The following is a 13,081-nucleotide window of genomic DNA, read 5'->3' as shown; positions in this document are numbered from 1 at the left end:
TAGTGCTGGCGAGGGCGACGGTGACATCAGGCTGCGCTTATAGTGCTGGCGAGGGCGACGGTGACAGGCTGCGCTTATAGTGCTGGCGAGGGCGACGGTGTCATCAGGCTGCGCTTATAGTGCTGGCGAGGGCGACGGTGACATCAGACTGCGCTTATAGTGCTGGCGAGGGCGACGGTGACATCAGGCTGCGCTTATAGTGCTGGCGAGGACGACGGTGACATCAGGCTGCGCTTATAGTGCTGGCGAGGGCGACGGTGACATCAGGCTGCGCTTATAGTGCTGGCGAGGGCGACGGTGACAGGCTGCGCTTATAGTGCTGGCGAGGGCGACGGTGACATCAGGCTGCGCTTATAGTGCTGGCGAGGGCGACGGTGACATCAGGCTGCGCTTATAGTGCTGGCGAGGGCGACGGTGACAGGCTGCGCTTATAGTGCTGGCGAGGGCGACGGTGACATCAGGCTGCGCTTATAGTGCTGGCGAGGGCGACGGTGACATCAGGCTGCACTTATAGTGCTGGCGAGGGCGACGGTGACATCAGACTGCGCTTATAGTGCTGGCGAGGGCGATGGTGACATCAGGCTGCGCTTATAGTGCTGGCGAGGGCGACGGTGACATCAGGCTGCACTTATAGTGCTGGCGAGGGCGACGGTGACATCAGGCTGCGCTTATAGTGCTGGCGAGGGCGACGGTGACAGGCTGCGCTTATAGTGCTGGCGAGGGCGACGGTGACATCAGGCTGCGCTTATAGTGCTGGCGAGGGCGACGGTGACATCAGGCTGCGCTTATAGTGCTGGCGAGGGCGACGGTGTCATCAGGCTGCGCTTATAGTGCTGGCGAGGGCGACGGTGACATCAGGCTGCGCTTATAGTGCTGGCGAGGGCGACGGTGTCATCAGGCTGCGCTTATAGTGCTGGCGAGGGCGACGGTGACATCAGGCTGCGCTTATAGTGCTGGCGAGGGCGACGGTGACATCAGGCTGCGCTTATAGTGCTGGCGAGGGCGACGGTGACATCAGGCTGCGCTTATAGTGCTGGCGAGGGCGACGGTGACATCAGGCTGCGCTTATAGTGCTGGCGAGGGCGACGGTGACATCAGGCTGCGCTTATAGTGCTGGCGAGGGCGACGGTGACATCAGGCTGCGCTTATAGTGCTGGCGAGGGCGACAGTGACATCAGGCTGCGCTTATAGTGCTGGCGAGGGCGACGGTGACATCAGGCTGCGCTTATAGTGCTGGCGAGGGCGACGGTGACATCAGGCTGCGCTTATAGTGCTGGCGAGGGCGACGGTGACATCAGGCTGCGCTTATAGTGCTGGCGAGGGCGACGGTGACATCAGGCTGCGCTTATAGTGCTGGCGAGGGCGACGGTGACATCAGGCTGCGCTTATAGTGCTGGCGAGGGCGATGGTGACATCAGGCTGCGCTTATAGTGCTGGCGAGGGCGACAGTGACATCAGGCTGCGCTTATAGTGCTGGCGAGGGCGACGGTGACAGGCTGCGCTTATAGTGCTGGCGAGGGCGACGGTGACATCAGGCTGCGCTTATAGTGCTGGCGAGGGCGACGGTGACATCAGGCTGCGCTTATAGTGCTGGCGAGGGCGACGGTGACATCAGGCTGCGGTCATTGGAAAAATCAAATTGAGATGACTTCCAGTGCTCGCGACCGCGCTGTCGCGCTTACTATAAGACTTTGGGAGCTCGTCCGCTCCATTGTACAATTGTATGATCAGCCCAAACAGTTCTACCCAACGAGGGGGAATTTCCACCCAATTATTTATTGCCATATGATTTTCTGATGAAATTGGGGTAAGGGGAATGCGGGATGTAAGCGCTCGCATCAGCCTATGTAGGTAGGTAAAAGTATGGGGCAATAGGGATAATTGATTAGGTACAAAAGCAAGGAAAGGACAGAATCCTTCTGAGTGCATTGAGGGATTCTGTCCTTTCTTTGCTTGTGTCCCTTATAATTTACTGACAAACTATGTCTCCCACAGAAGTTTACAGACCCAGTACAAACCCTGCAGTAAATACATGCAGGAACCCTTTCACTCCCAGATATGCCTGCAAAATATTACTGTCCTGGGAGAGAAAGGGTTACCACATTCTCGCGTCCTCTCTCACCCACAGCTCGTCTGCACGCCATATTACTGGAGGATTAACGTTCTCATTATGCTGATTGTGCTTTTCGTTGTTTCCTACACAGTGGAGGTAATTTTTGCATTATTTTGCTAATTGTATGCCAAGTAGTTCATAATGTACTAATAATCCTTTCTTCATTGTAGTCGCATGGGCCGGCGTGATGGCGAGGCACCGAGCCCCGCGCTTACAGAGGCCCCGCGCTCTTCCCCACGGCAATTAAACTGATTTCCGGGGGAGAGTGCAGGCCTCTAACTATCTCTTACCTGTACGGCGACATCTCCTCCTACAGCGTTCCATTATCATGGCGTCGTGATGTCACACAGCGTCGCATTGCCATGACAATGTGACATTACATGGCGCCGCAATGTCAAATGGTGTTTCGTTGCCATGACGATGTAACATGGTGTTGTGATGACGCATGGCGCCAGTACGATGCGTCATCTGAGGAGATGCCGCACCGGACAAGGTAAGAGGTCCCGCAAAAGCCCCTGCACCCAGCCCCGCGTAATACCAATCTGGCCCTGATTAACCCCCTTGGGGTATTTATATGTCTGCCCCAGTTTAAATACAGTTGTAGGGTCTGAGGAAAGGGCGTTCATGCCCTGAAGCGTCACACTATGATTGTACCTACTCTGTAAATGAATTAAAAACGGAGAAAGCTTTTGACATTTTCTGATTCCTGAGTGCTTCCTTCACTATAGCATTTAATCGCCGGATTAATGGCGGGCGAGCGTCAGTGAGAGAAAACTTTATCGAGAAACCTGGGAGAATCGGAGTGCCACTTGTTCCTATAATATTTACCCTATTAACACCACATTAACTTCTATGTGACTCCATGGTAGGTCATACAATGTTAACTGTGTCGCTCCTGTCAAATTTAAACAAAAAAAAATGTTTTTTAGGAGGGTTTCATTGAAAACAGAAGATTGTGGGCAGTAATAAAGAGGATTTGTAACTACCGATCAAAGAGCCAGTACAGAAAGTTGCAAAGAATGGCTGAGAAAACCCCGGATTGGCCCCCACTGGAGCGCACGGAATACGCCGCTTACTTGGGCGCTGCGACAGGAGACAGGGACACGTTCTATGATAACCCGGCCTTTGACACTGAGCACAGAAGTTACAACGGCGAGAACACGGGCTCCGGCAAATAAAACGTTCATCTTGGTTTACAAAACTGTGGCGAAACAGATACATAAGTATCAAATAAAAATGCACTCAGGTGTCATTTAATAGAATACGTTTTATTCTCTGATAAAAAATGTCATCAATTCTTAGTTTCTTTGCGTATTTCATAACATTCAGCCAACTATTATCCTGGGGCCCGTCACTCTTTAGTAGGAAAACAATGTACAGTCTGCCCGCTGACAATGTAACACTGGATATTCAGTTTATTTTGTACAATTTTTGTAAGCATTAGACAATCTGGTGATAGTTTGCAATCGTTTTTAGTGTTAATTATCAATCTTAACATTAAACAAGGCAGCAATAAAATAAATGTATATTTTTCCATTATGTGCACATGACTTATATTTTATTTAGAAGGAGGAGTTGTAGTTAAAACAAAGTCCGTCGCAGATAACAGTAAAGTCGGAAAAGATTAAATAGTACATTTTTATATACAGATGTAGCAGGGGTTATTGTAACCGCTTGCGCGTTGTATTGCGATATTCTGTGATATTCTGCGATATTCTGCATTATCACAGCCATTCAATCCAGAAATATTCTGGGTTATAAGCGGGTGCAATAACCCTTGCTACTTCTATTCTATACAGGTGACAAGTTTCTCAAATATAACAGTGTTTTAATGGTCACAGAAATGTAACCTTATAAAACATGAAACAATGTATTCATATATTGTTCCAAAGGCCCCCAAATCCTCACTGTACTAAATCTAAACCCAAATGTAATTGATATTGTTAAAAATGTACTGGAACAGATGTGAGATACATCCATACACTGGCGACACACTTTATTCGAGCTCGGCTAGTCCCACGAATTCGGGTATACTCGGGTGTATTGAGGTTTGTGACTGTTTTCTGCCCGAGTGCATTGGGTTATTTTCCAGGCAGGGATTGAAGCATTTTATTCCCGCTGGCTGCAATACTGCACAGTATATATATATATACTGCATTACAATTCATGAATTTATGCCATCTGGTAGACACGCGAAGCATTGCAGCCTATTAAATCCTAATCATTATCATTTAACAGATCAGCCGCCATGAACCCAGCAGGCATGAACCCAGGCTGGGAAGGCAAACGCAACGGGTTTTGTCAGAGGTGAGGAGCGGCGCATTCCAGGTATCTGCCAGGTACATACTGGGTATTTGCTCGAATAAAGTATGTCGGTGCAGTAGATCCAATTTGTTTTTACTTTTTATTACTCCAGTAACAGACGCTGTTTTAGTGGAAGGAGAAGATACACAGTAACCTGCCATGTTGTAAGAAGGTGGTTTTTATTTTGGCGCCCGTGCAGGATTTGGCCAGACTACAGTTTGTCCTCTTGCCTCTGATGTGTGGCTCGCACTTAGTAGTGGTGAATCCGTGCCTGGCTAACACAAGAGATACAGTACAACAGGTTGGACACAGCTCATTGAAGTTGGACATCTCATTTGTTAGTTCTTGTCATATTAAATGATACAGTTCTCCAAACTGGTCAGCCTGTCCCAACAGCTGGTTTTACAGACCCCAGCCTTATTTCTGACAATCTGGAATAAATTTGGTGTGAGATGCAGAGGATCGTGGTGTTTGCATTATTGTGTTTACTGGTAGCGGTGTAAGTACAAGAACATAGAATAACACACTATAGGGTCTTTGGTGTGGAATGGAAGTGAAGAGATTGAAGTACAAATCGGCACAAAAATATCCCTTATGCAACGTCCCCAATATTTAAATGTAAGAGAGGATTGGTATAGGGGCAGTACTGTGGGTCAGGCCTGGTTCTAGAAAGGAGTATCATTTTGAGCAAGTTACATCACCTCCCAGTGGCTCATATACTAAGACACTTAGATTATATTTCTTAACTCAATGTGCCTTTTCTGTTCTTTGTACAGAAGTATTTATTTATCCTGTCAGCGTAATATACAAAAAGACAGGAAATGAGAGGCAGGATTTTGCATGTTTGAAATAATGAGTGTGTTTCATCAAGTAATTAAAGAAGAAAACTTTCAGCATTTAAACCGTAAAGTGTCATGCAAAAAGACACCATCAGATTCTCTGTGTGTATTCTGGTAGCACATACTGTAGATGAGAAGTAATCACACGGGATTGGCAGATTCTACAAACAAACGTGCCCACCTGAGTCAGATTAATTCCTTTACATTGAATACATACAGATGAAGGAGAAGGAGCGGCTCAGTGAGTAAAGACACTGATTAACCCTGAGATTGTTGCAGGGGAACCTGGTTCAATTCCCGGTGTTGGCTCCTTGTGACCTTGGGCAAGTCACTTTATGTCCCTGTGCCTCACGCATCAAAAACATAGATTGTAAGCTCCACGGGGCAGGGACCTGTGCCTGCAAAATATCTCTGTAAAGCGCTGCGTAAAACTAGCAGCGCTATACAAGAACATGGTATTATTTATTATTATTATGAGGCATGAATGTGCAACTCTGATCTTTAAGTGTTCTTTTTAGCAATAAAGTTCATAATATCAAACTTATCACGGCATTTCTACATTTTGTGACCTGAAAGTACAAAATAACTAATTATCAATACCATAAATCTATTTCAAAAAAATTTTCAACATGCTTCCACCAATAAATCAAGGAAAAAAAATGTTCACAATCAAACTATTTTTTTTAAACACAGGCATTTAAAAAGGTAGACTAAAAATGTCAAATACGTTTTTAGGTACACTTAAAATGGTTAATACAGTATGAGGGTATGCGCTTGAGATTTCACTGTATTCTCTTCAAGGCTCAGAACATAGCAATCAAATAGTTGTGATGGTGTTTATGAGATAGAGGAAGTTCATTCGACTTTAATTGTGCCCTGATTAAACAAAAACTTCCATCAGCATTGCCCCAATGAGCACTATCGCAGTTTAATTAATGCAGTACCTCCAAAGTATTAGGCTGTATTTAATTATCATTGCACACCAAAGGTCAGTAAAGTCAATGGGAGGTTGTTTTTTCCATGACCCTTCTTTATCAAACTAATCTAAAACTAACTTACATGAGTATATTCCTGGTGACTTCCATCTGTACCAAGAACACGTGGATAATAAGAGATGCATGTGGAGACTTCGAGTATAATATGGATGTACAGTATGTGCGCTCCTGTCATCTCTCACCACACTGCGGTATTTCTACAACTTGTACATATTCTGGTTAGTATACATTCCCTTTGTTTAGTTAGAGGTACAGTGGATGTATTATAAGGACGTGTAGCTGGCATCTTATGTGAGAAAAGAAACAAACAATGTTTCACTGAGAACATTTATACTACAGCTGTTGAAAAAATACCTGGGTATTATCGAAGTAAACATCTCCCCGCGCGTTTTTAGAGTTTAATACTGTCTTCGGCAAACAGACTGCAAAAAAAAACTCTACAGAGCACAGAAACATTCTCCAGGGATCTGGTGAAATCCCATTTAAATTACTCTGAGTTTATTTATTCTACCAATAGGGCCCCTTGTAGCTGATTTAATAGCATTTTTGTTTCCGGTTGCGCTCCATTCCCCTTTTAATTCTAATAGTCATTGTACTAATAGATGTTCAGTTATTTGTTAATAATGTCCTTGCCTGGACCGGTTTTGAAATATGCCGAGAAGTGAGAAAGCCCCAGCTGCAGCGGTTACAAACCCGATGGCACTGAGAGCTTTATTCGCCTGCAAGAGAGAATACAAAAAGAAATATGTGAGGCATGAGGACCAGCCACTATTATCCTTCTCAGGATTAGGATTTAAAAGCAAAGTATTTTATTCTGTGTGTGATTTTATTACTACAAACATGTTATTTGTTTTTAATATCGTTACGCTTTAACAGACTGCAATCACACTTAGTAGACGAACAAGAGTTCTTCGTGTAGGAAATGATCGTGTGTAGAGATCAGTGAGGTTTCTAAAGCTCTGTACACAATAAATAAGTCTATGAACAATTCTCCGTTTGGTCATTTCAAAGGGATCACAAGCTAAAAACCAACAGAACTATCCACTGCATATAATGCTTCTTAAGGAAAATATACTAAACAGAATTGTGAGGCTTTAAACTGAAACGAAATAATAGCATCACCAACACTAGTGTAAGCCTGTGATAAACTAATACGGTTAGAAAACGAGCTCCTAGACAATCACAGGGTAACTCATGCACAGGATTGTGGGTAATGAGCAGGGTAGGGAATCCAAGCACTTCTGAATTTTATGAATAAAGCACTGTTACCATATAAGAGTTTGGTTCCATTAACCCAATTAGCTAATTAGATGTCAAGGTTTTAGAGTAAATAAATCAAATGTAAATTTCACCATGATTGATGGGTAAATGAACCATCCGAGGAGCTGGTCTGTCAGTGTAGCAAGGAGACAAGTTCATTGTATTCCTGACAACAGAATGAGCCAAAGTACTTGATATCTGAAAGGTTAGTGCAACCTCTAGGGTTAGGGTCAGGATAACTGCGAAACTAGTTGTATTTTAGATGAACAAATCCTCCCTAACTCAGCTGGTCAGAAAGCACAGCAGATGCCAATACCAATTATAAACTATGGGGACATATTATATGGCTCGGCACCCCAAACCCACCTTAGCAAACTTGACACCCTCTACAATTCAATGCAACTACAACACACATCACTGCGAAAATGCTCAAAGAACTAGATTGGTCATCACTTGAGTCTAGGCGCAAAGTTCACCTTTCCTGTCTTACCTTCAAATACTTTCTGGGCTATCTACCCAGCTACCTGAACAAGCTCCTCACACCTACCACACACAGCACTTATCATCTGAGATCTGACTCCAAAAGACTGTTCATGGTCCCAAGGTTCAGCAAAGTATCCGGCCGCTCCTCCTCCTCTTACCGTGCACCCCAAAACTGGAACAACCTACCGGAGCCTCTCACTTCCACCACCAGTTTAAGTTCTTTCAAAACTAAGGCTGTCTCACATTTTAATCTGGTCTGTAACTGTTACATACGCCTATAGCTTATTTTATCTTTAACTGTGCATACAATGTCTTTATATATAATGTATAACTAATGCAACCATGTATTTGTCATCATAACGCTGTGCCCAGGGCATACTTGAAAATGAGAGATAAAATGTTTTATACATAAATAATACAATTAATATTGAGCCCATTAGGAAAAATAACATGTTACCTGTTCAGAAACACCTTCTCCGTAACGGAGCAGAGTGACAAAATGTTCACAGTTGTTCCCCAATAGGTCATAACATATTTCTTGGCCAATGAGAATCTCTGCCCGCCGAATAATTTCTTTTGCTGGGAGGGGGGGGTATTGATCATCATATTTATTGTTCACTTTGTACTTGTCACTTCCCACCACGTCCTTTAGAAGCTGCATCTTTACAAGGGCCTTACTGCTGAAGACAGACTTGGCGCTTGAGAATGAAGCAGCCGTGGTCTCTTCTGCGAAGGAGAAAAGAAACAGATCAGAGAAGAACCAGTGTAGACATTGCCATATAGTGAGATATAAAATATCAGTTAAGAAGACAAGACAATTACATTGTACGTTAGGAGAACACTTGTAAAATGCGGCTTTACTATGCACACTCCATTACAACACCTGCTCCACTATTCTAAATGTTTAATGCATAGATAAACAATATACACTTGTATGGGCAAATAATTACAAATCAGTATTACACAAGTGAAAACCGTTTGTAACCTATATTTGAGAAGCCCAAATTTCCTTCAAGCTGCCTTATGTTTTTTTACTTGTGCCCTTCTCACTCAGGTAATCAAATCACTAATAATATTAAGAATTAAAGATGTGCAAAATGTACGCAGCACTTTGTGAACCATGTGAAAACGTTTGCAAGCTTCTGTCCTGTTTCTACAAAAGATATGGGAGCGAGAGACACCTGCAATGGACAAACAGGCTTATTTTCCTGGTAACTCAGGTGTGTTCCAGGTACCTTCCACGTGTTGTGTAGAGGAGTGTTTGGGATTCCTCCCAGTATATAACAATGGGTACTCTACTAAATAGGTCTTCCTCACTCTCTCATATTTGCTGCAGAATCTAAGACTAATTTCACGATTTTTTTAGCCCCAAAACTTGGGGAAATATTTAAAGAAATATATTTTAAAAAAACCAGAAATGTTGCATATACATTGGGACAGTTTGTCACATCTCTACTACTAATTATGCTCATAAGACTAAAAGACTAAAATTCTACAAAAACTTCTATGTTTAGTGACTGGTCCGATGTTCAGATTATGCCTGTGATCAATTTCTTTCACATTCAGAACTTCCTTCTAATACATGTTGTTTTACCCAAAGTGTTCCAATGTGGAGGGTTTTTGTGAATGGTGTTCAGAATGATGTTGCAATTCTAACTATTTATCTTAGTTTCTTTGCAAAGCAAATTATTGCCGGCACCTGTGTCAGAGAAGGGGTTAACAGAAGAATGAAGGCCTGACACCAATAAACAAGCAGCAAAGGGTTAGCAAGACATTTTACCCAGTGGAGCCACATTTATGACATAACCATCCCCGAGATAAAGGGCCCAGTGCTGATAAGCTGGTCGATATATTTCAATCAGGTCCCCAGGCCGGAGATCTTCAGGAATCTCCACGTTATGGTCCTCACAAGAAGCCATCTACAGAGACAAATACAGGACCTCCCGTTACATTTTTGCCTCTCGTGTCTCAGCGATATTTTCTCTTCTGAAATTAGACTTTTAGCTCTTTCTTCGTCACTGAAAGGGAATATAAAGACCATAATACAGGAAGCCGTCATTTTACCTGTTAGTCCAGAAAGATGTTAATACCAGTATACTGTTTACTCCTAGCCGTCCGGTTCCCCATCCCTATTGTGATATTGGGCCATATTTACAAAGCTATAAGACCCGTCTGTAGGACACATATCGGCCCATTCAAGTCAATGGGATGTAATGATCTTGCAGTGCTGGAAGGTTTCTGATGGCAGAAGATTGCTTACTAAGCAAGGGTCATAATCTTGGTTTTAATTGTGGGGTTTTCCCTGTGTTTTGTACTGATTGGCATTTTTTGTACTTTTTCTTTGAAGTGAAATGGTTGCTGCTTATTAAAACACAGGCTGTGACATGATAACACGAGAGGAATAAATAAAAACAGGAAGCTAATTATGTATTTTATAGATTTTTACAACATTTGATTAACTTCCTGGCAGCAAAGTAGGTAATTTGATAGGTCTCTTAACCTAAAGGGGTAGCGAGTATAACCTACTGTACTTTTCTAGATGTGTTTGTGAGGAAAAGTTCAGTGTTGGGATTAACCTATTTACTGCAATTTATTGGCTCATCGAACAGCAAAGAGATTAAGACAAGAAATCAACAAATTGCATTGAGAATGTTGTCTCTCTAATCTCCGCCGCCTTGTATAAGCAGGGACAGTGTGGGAAGGCAGACAGGACTGCAGAACTACCCAATCCAGTCCCATAAATAAAGGCGTTATCTTTATAACAGAGAACATTCTCAGTGAAAGATAACCATATTATTCTATTGACAGAAGGGGTCCAATGTATGTGCATTTACATTTTAGTGATAAACCTTTATTGCCATCTTGTACAACTGTTACATCACCACCTAAAATGTATAGAGAATCTACTGGAGAATGTACAGAGAGTGAGCGTGACACCAGGCGCCGGAGTCACGGGGACGTTCTGGAATCTTGGCTTTTCCAATGTAAATACAAATACCTGTGAGCTTGAACATTCCCTGTGCATTATCTCCGGCTCAGACACGTGCCACATTGAGTTTCCATGGAAACAGAACTTCACATGCTACTGTGTGTTATTATTCACAAGAAGTGTTACAGAGAAATGCACAGGGAATTGCAGCATTTTACAGTAATACACTTTCATTTAAAGGTGTACTTACCGTCGCAAACATATGACTTTCTTCCCAGCTGTTATTTACTAATTACCTAACTATTTCATGTTCTGTTTTTCATATGTTTATATTCTTTTTTTATTTTTAATAGTGAATGTGTATTTTTAGTTTTTTTAAAGGACTCGGAAATCTTCAACTAGTCGTTCACATAGCAATGAGGAATTCTCTCGGGAAATTCCCTCCCTTGTGTCCGGTCCTCATCCCAAATATAATTCAGACTAGTTCTATGTTTGAGGGTGAACAGAAATAGTAAAGAAGTCAATATTAATACTGTACCTTTATAGGGTATGTAGTTTCTGAGATAGAAGAGAAAGCAGTTAGGCTTTGATATCCTTTGTTTCACCCATACACAATAAACATGACATCAAATTTGTCAAAACCCCCTAGACCACAAGGAATTTAAGTTTTTTACAAAATGAATGTCTGTTTTAGAATTTAAGACACAGCTGTGCTGATTAAGACCTGAAGGCGTATCTGTAAAAAGCACCATACTGTAGCAAATATCACTTTCTATGTGATACAGTCAGTGTAACTTGTGGGGTTCCTCATACCTCAGGCAGAAACGCACCCCACGATTATTTATAGATAAATGACAAGGCTGAGCAGTTCTTCTAAGTGATTATGGTAAATGGAATGACTCTGTATGTGCATTATTCTTTCTTTGTAAATAACCCACGTTGACCCTATACCTGTACAGGCAATTAAACAAAATGGGAACAAGTGGAAGTGATTACCAAATTGCAGATACAGTCCCAGGTGGAGCAGGCATTCCTCCACCCAATGCAGACATGGGGCAGGAGTGAAGCAACAGAAATATGCCCCTGCCATTGCTGAGGATAACCCCCGACTGCATTTTTCTGGGTGGATTCTTTTTTCAGGGGGAGGGACATTTATTTAATATGGTCGTTTTGGAGGCAGAACATTTTAATAATCAGCCCCCACAACTAAGATGATACATGGCTGTACTTTGGTTCCAAACCCTGATAGAGACAGAATAAAAACATCTCCCTAAAGTTTCCCTGGCGCCTTGATCACAAACTGAGGGTCACTTACCGGTGTGAGCCGAGCATCTCATCTCCCAGGTCCATGTACAGCAGCTGGACACGCCGGGGCCACAGGTGGCTGCTCCCTCTGTGCATTATGGCGAGACACCGTCATGCGCAGCAGCAGCGATTGTTATGCAAATAAGGCGCCTCCTCCCAACCAATCAGCGGTCGCGGATGATGCCAGACCCAGGAGAAAAGAGCAGCTTCTGGATGCAGTGGTACCCAGTCACGTGATGAAGAGCGGTGTTAGCGCTGCTGCTGTATCCCCATCCATACTCCCTGCCTGGTACTGTGTGTCCTGCAGAGTATTTCAGTAACTCCAGCAACCCACTCACAGTAATGGGAGGGTCAATAGCCATTTATTAGAAGCCGATCTCACAGCATCGTTGTGCTCATGGGGGTCAAGTCTTGTCTATGTGAGAAAGATTAATTATTCAATTATACAGCTGGTCTTGTATCCAAAAGCACAAGTTATTTTATCTGGGATAACTCAGAGCCAGCCTCAACCCGGGAGTCACCACGAGATCAATGCACAGCGCCTGAAATCACGCGTGTTTCTGTCTAATGCCTGTCCCATTTCTTATAGCGTGGTATCATTTTGTTGTTCTAATAAAGCATTACAAAAAGTAATAATTGGAGAAAGGGGGTCATCTCTAAATTGTATATAAAGAGCTTACAGCTGAATGAGATGTAGGTGAAATAAAACCACTTAGTTGCAGTAAATACTGTACTATGCCTTATAGTAATAGGAGAACACTAATCATGTAATATTAATAATAATCCAAACCTCACTAACACACACATAGCATCTATTGCCCAGAAATGAAACAGGTGAACCAGTCCACAAACA

General features: G+C 43.0%; 2 protein-coding genes across 9 annotated transcripts in view; one reads left to right on the top strand and one right to left on the bottom strand.

The window, feature by feature from the left end:
• The window catches only part of LOC142466196 (putative cation-transporting ATPase 13A5), a 74,094-nt gene extending 70,719 nt beyond the window's left edge, over positions 1-3,375 (top strand). For 2 of the 3 annotated variants that reach the window (XM_075571066.1, XM_075571069.1), the window contains 2 exons: positions 2,129-2,209; positions 3,043-3,375. In XM_075571066.1, coding sequence (XP_075427181.1) covers positions 2,129-2,209; positions 3,043-3,291 — 330 coding nt within the window. In that variant the 3' untranslated portion in view covers positions 3,292-3,375. The remainder of the gene's footprint in view (positions 1-2,128; positions 2,210-3,042) is intronic. The other variant, XM_075571067.1, reaches the window with a different exon arrangement.
• Positions 3,376-4,498: 1,123 nt separating this feature from the next.
• Positions 4,499-12,338, bottom strand: PLAAT1 (phospholipase A and acyltransferase 1). 6 transcript variants are annotated; one of them, XM_075571077.1, is made up of 6 exons: positions 12,239-12,315; positions 11,462-11,481; positions 9,775-9,913; positions 8,452-8,720; positions 6,885-6,970; positions 4,499-4,692 (listed from the first exon to the last, which is right to left on the bottom strand). In XM_075571077.1, exons 1-6 carry the CDS (start codon positions 12,258-12,260, stop codon positions 4,668-4,670), a joined length of 561 nt encoding a protein of 186 aa, XP_075427192.1. In that variant the 5' UTR covers positions 12,261-12,315; the 3' UTR covers positions 4,499-4,667. The 6 variants fall into 6 exon arrangements, with proteins under 6 accessions (XP_075427192.1, XP_075427189.1, XP_075427191.1 ...); XM_075571074.1 differs by having other exon boundaries at positions 4,499-4,688; XM_075571076.1 differs by having other exon boundaries at positions 4,499-4,688; positions 9,775-10,012; positions 12,239-12,290.
• Positions 12,339-13,081: the final 743 nt, after the last annotated feature.

Source organism: Ascaphus truei, chromosome 14, assembly GCF_040206685.1.
Source record: "Ascaphus truei isolate aAscTru1 chromosome 14, aAscTru1.hap1, whole genome shotgun sequence".
Classification (NCBI taxonomy): Eukaryota; Metazoa; Chordata; class Amphibia; order Anura; family Ascaphidae; genus Ascaphus; species Ascaphus truei.
Note: the sequence above shows the minus strand (reverse complement) of the source record. Positions and strands in the feature narration are given on the sequence as shown.

Bases quoted from the DNA above. Each gene is read 5' to 3' on its own strand.
- PLAAT1 (XM_075571074.1), bottom strand. From the start codon at position 12,260: ATGAGATGCTCGGCTCACACCG. The intron at 11,482-12,238 runs GTAAGTGACCCT...CTTCTATCTCAG, and splicing joins GAGATGCTCGGCTCACACCG to AAACTACATACCCTATAAAG. The intron at 9,914-11,461 runs GTACAGTATTAA...TTGTCTCTGTAG, and splicing joins AAACTACATACCCTATAAAG to ATGGCTTCTTGTGAGGACCA.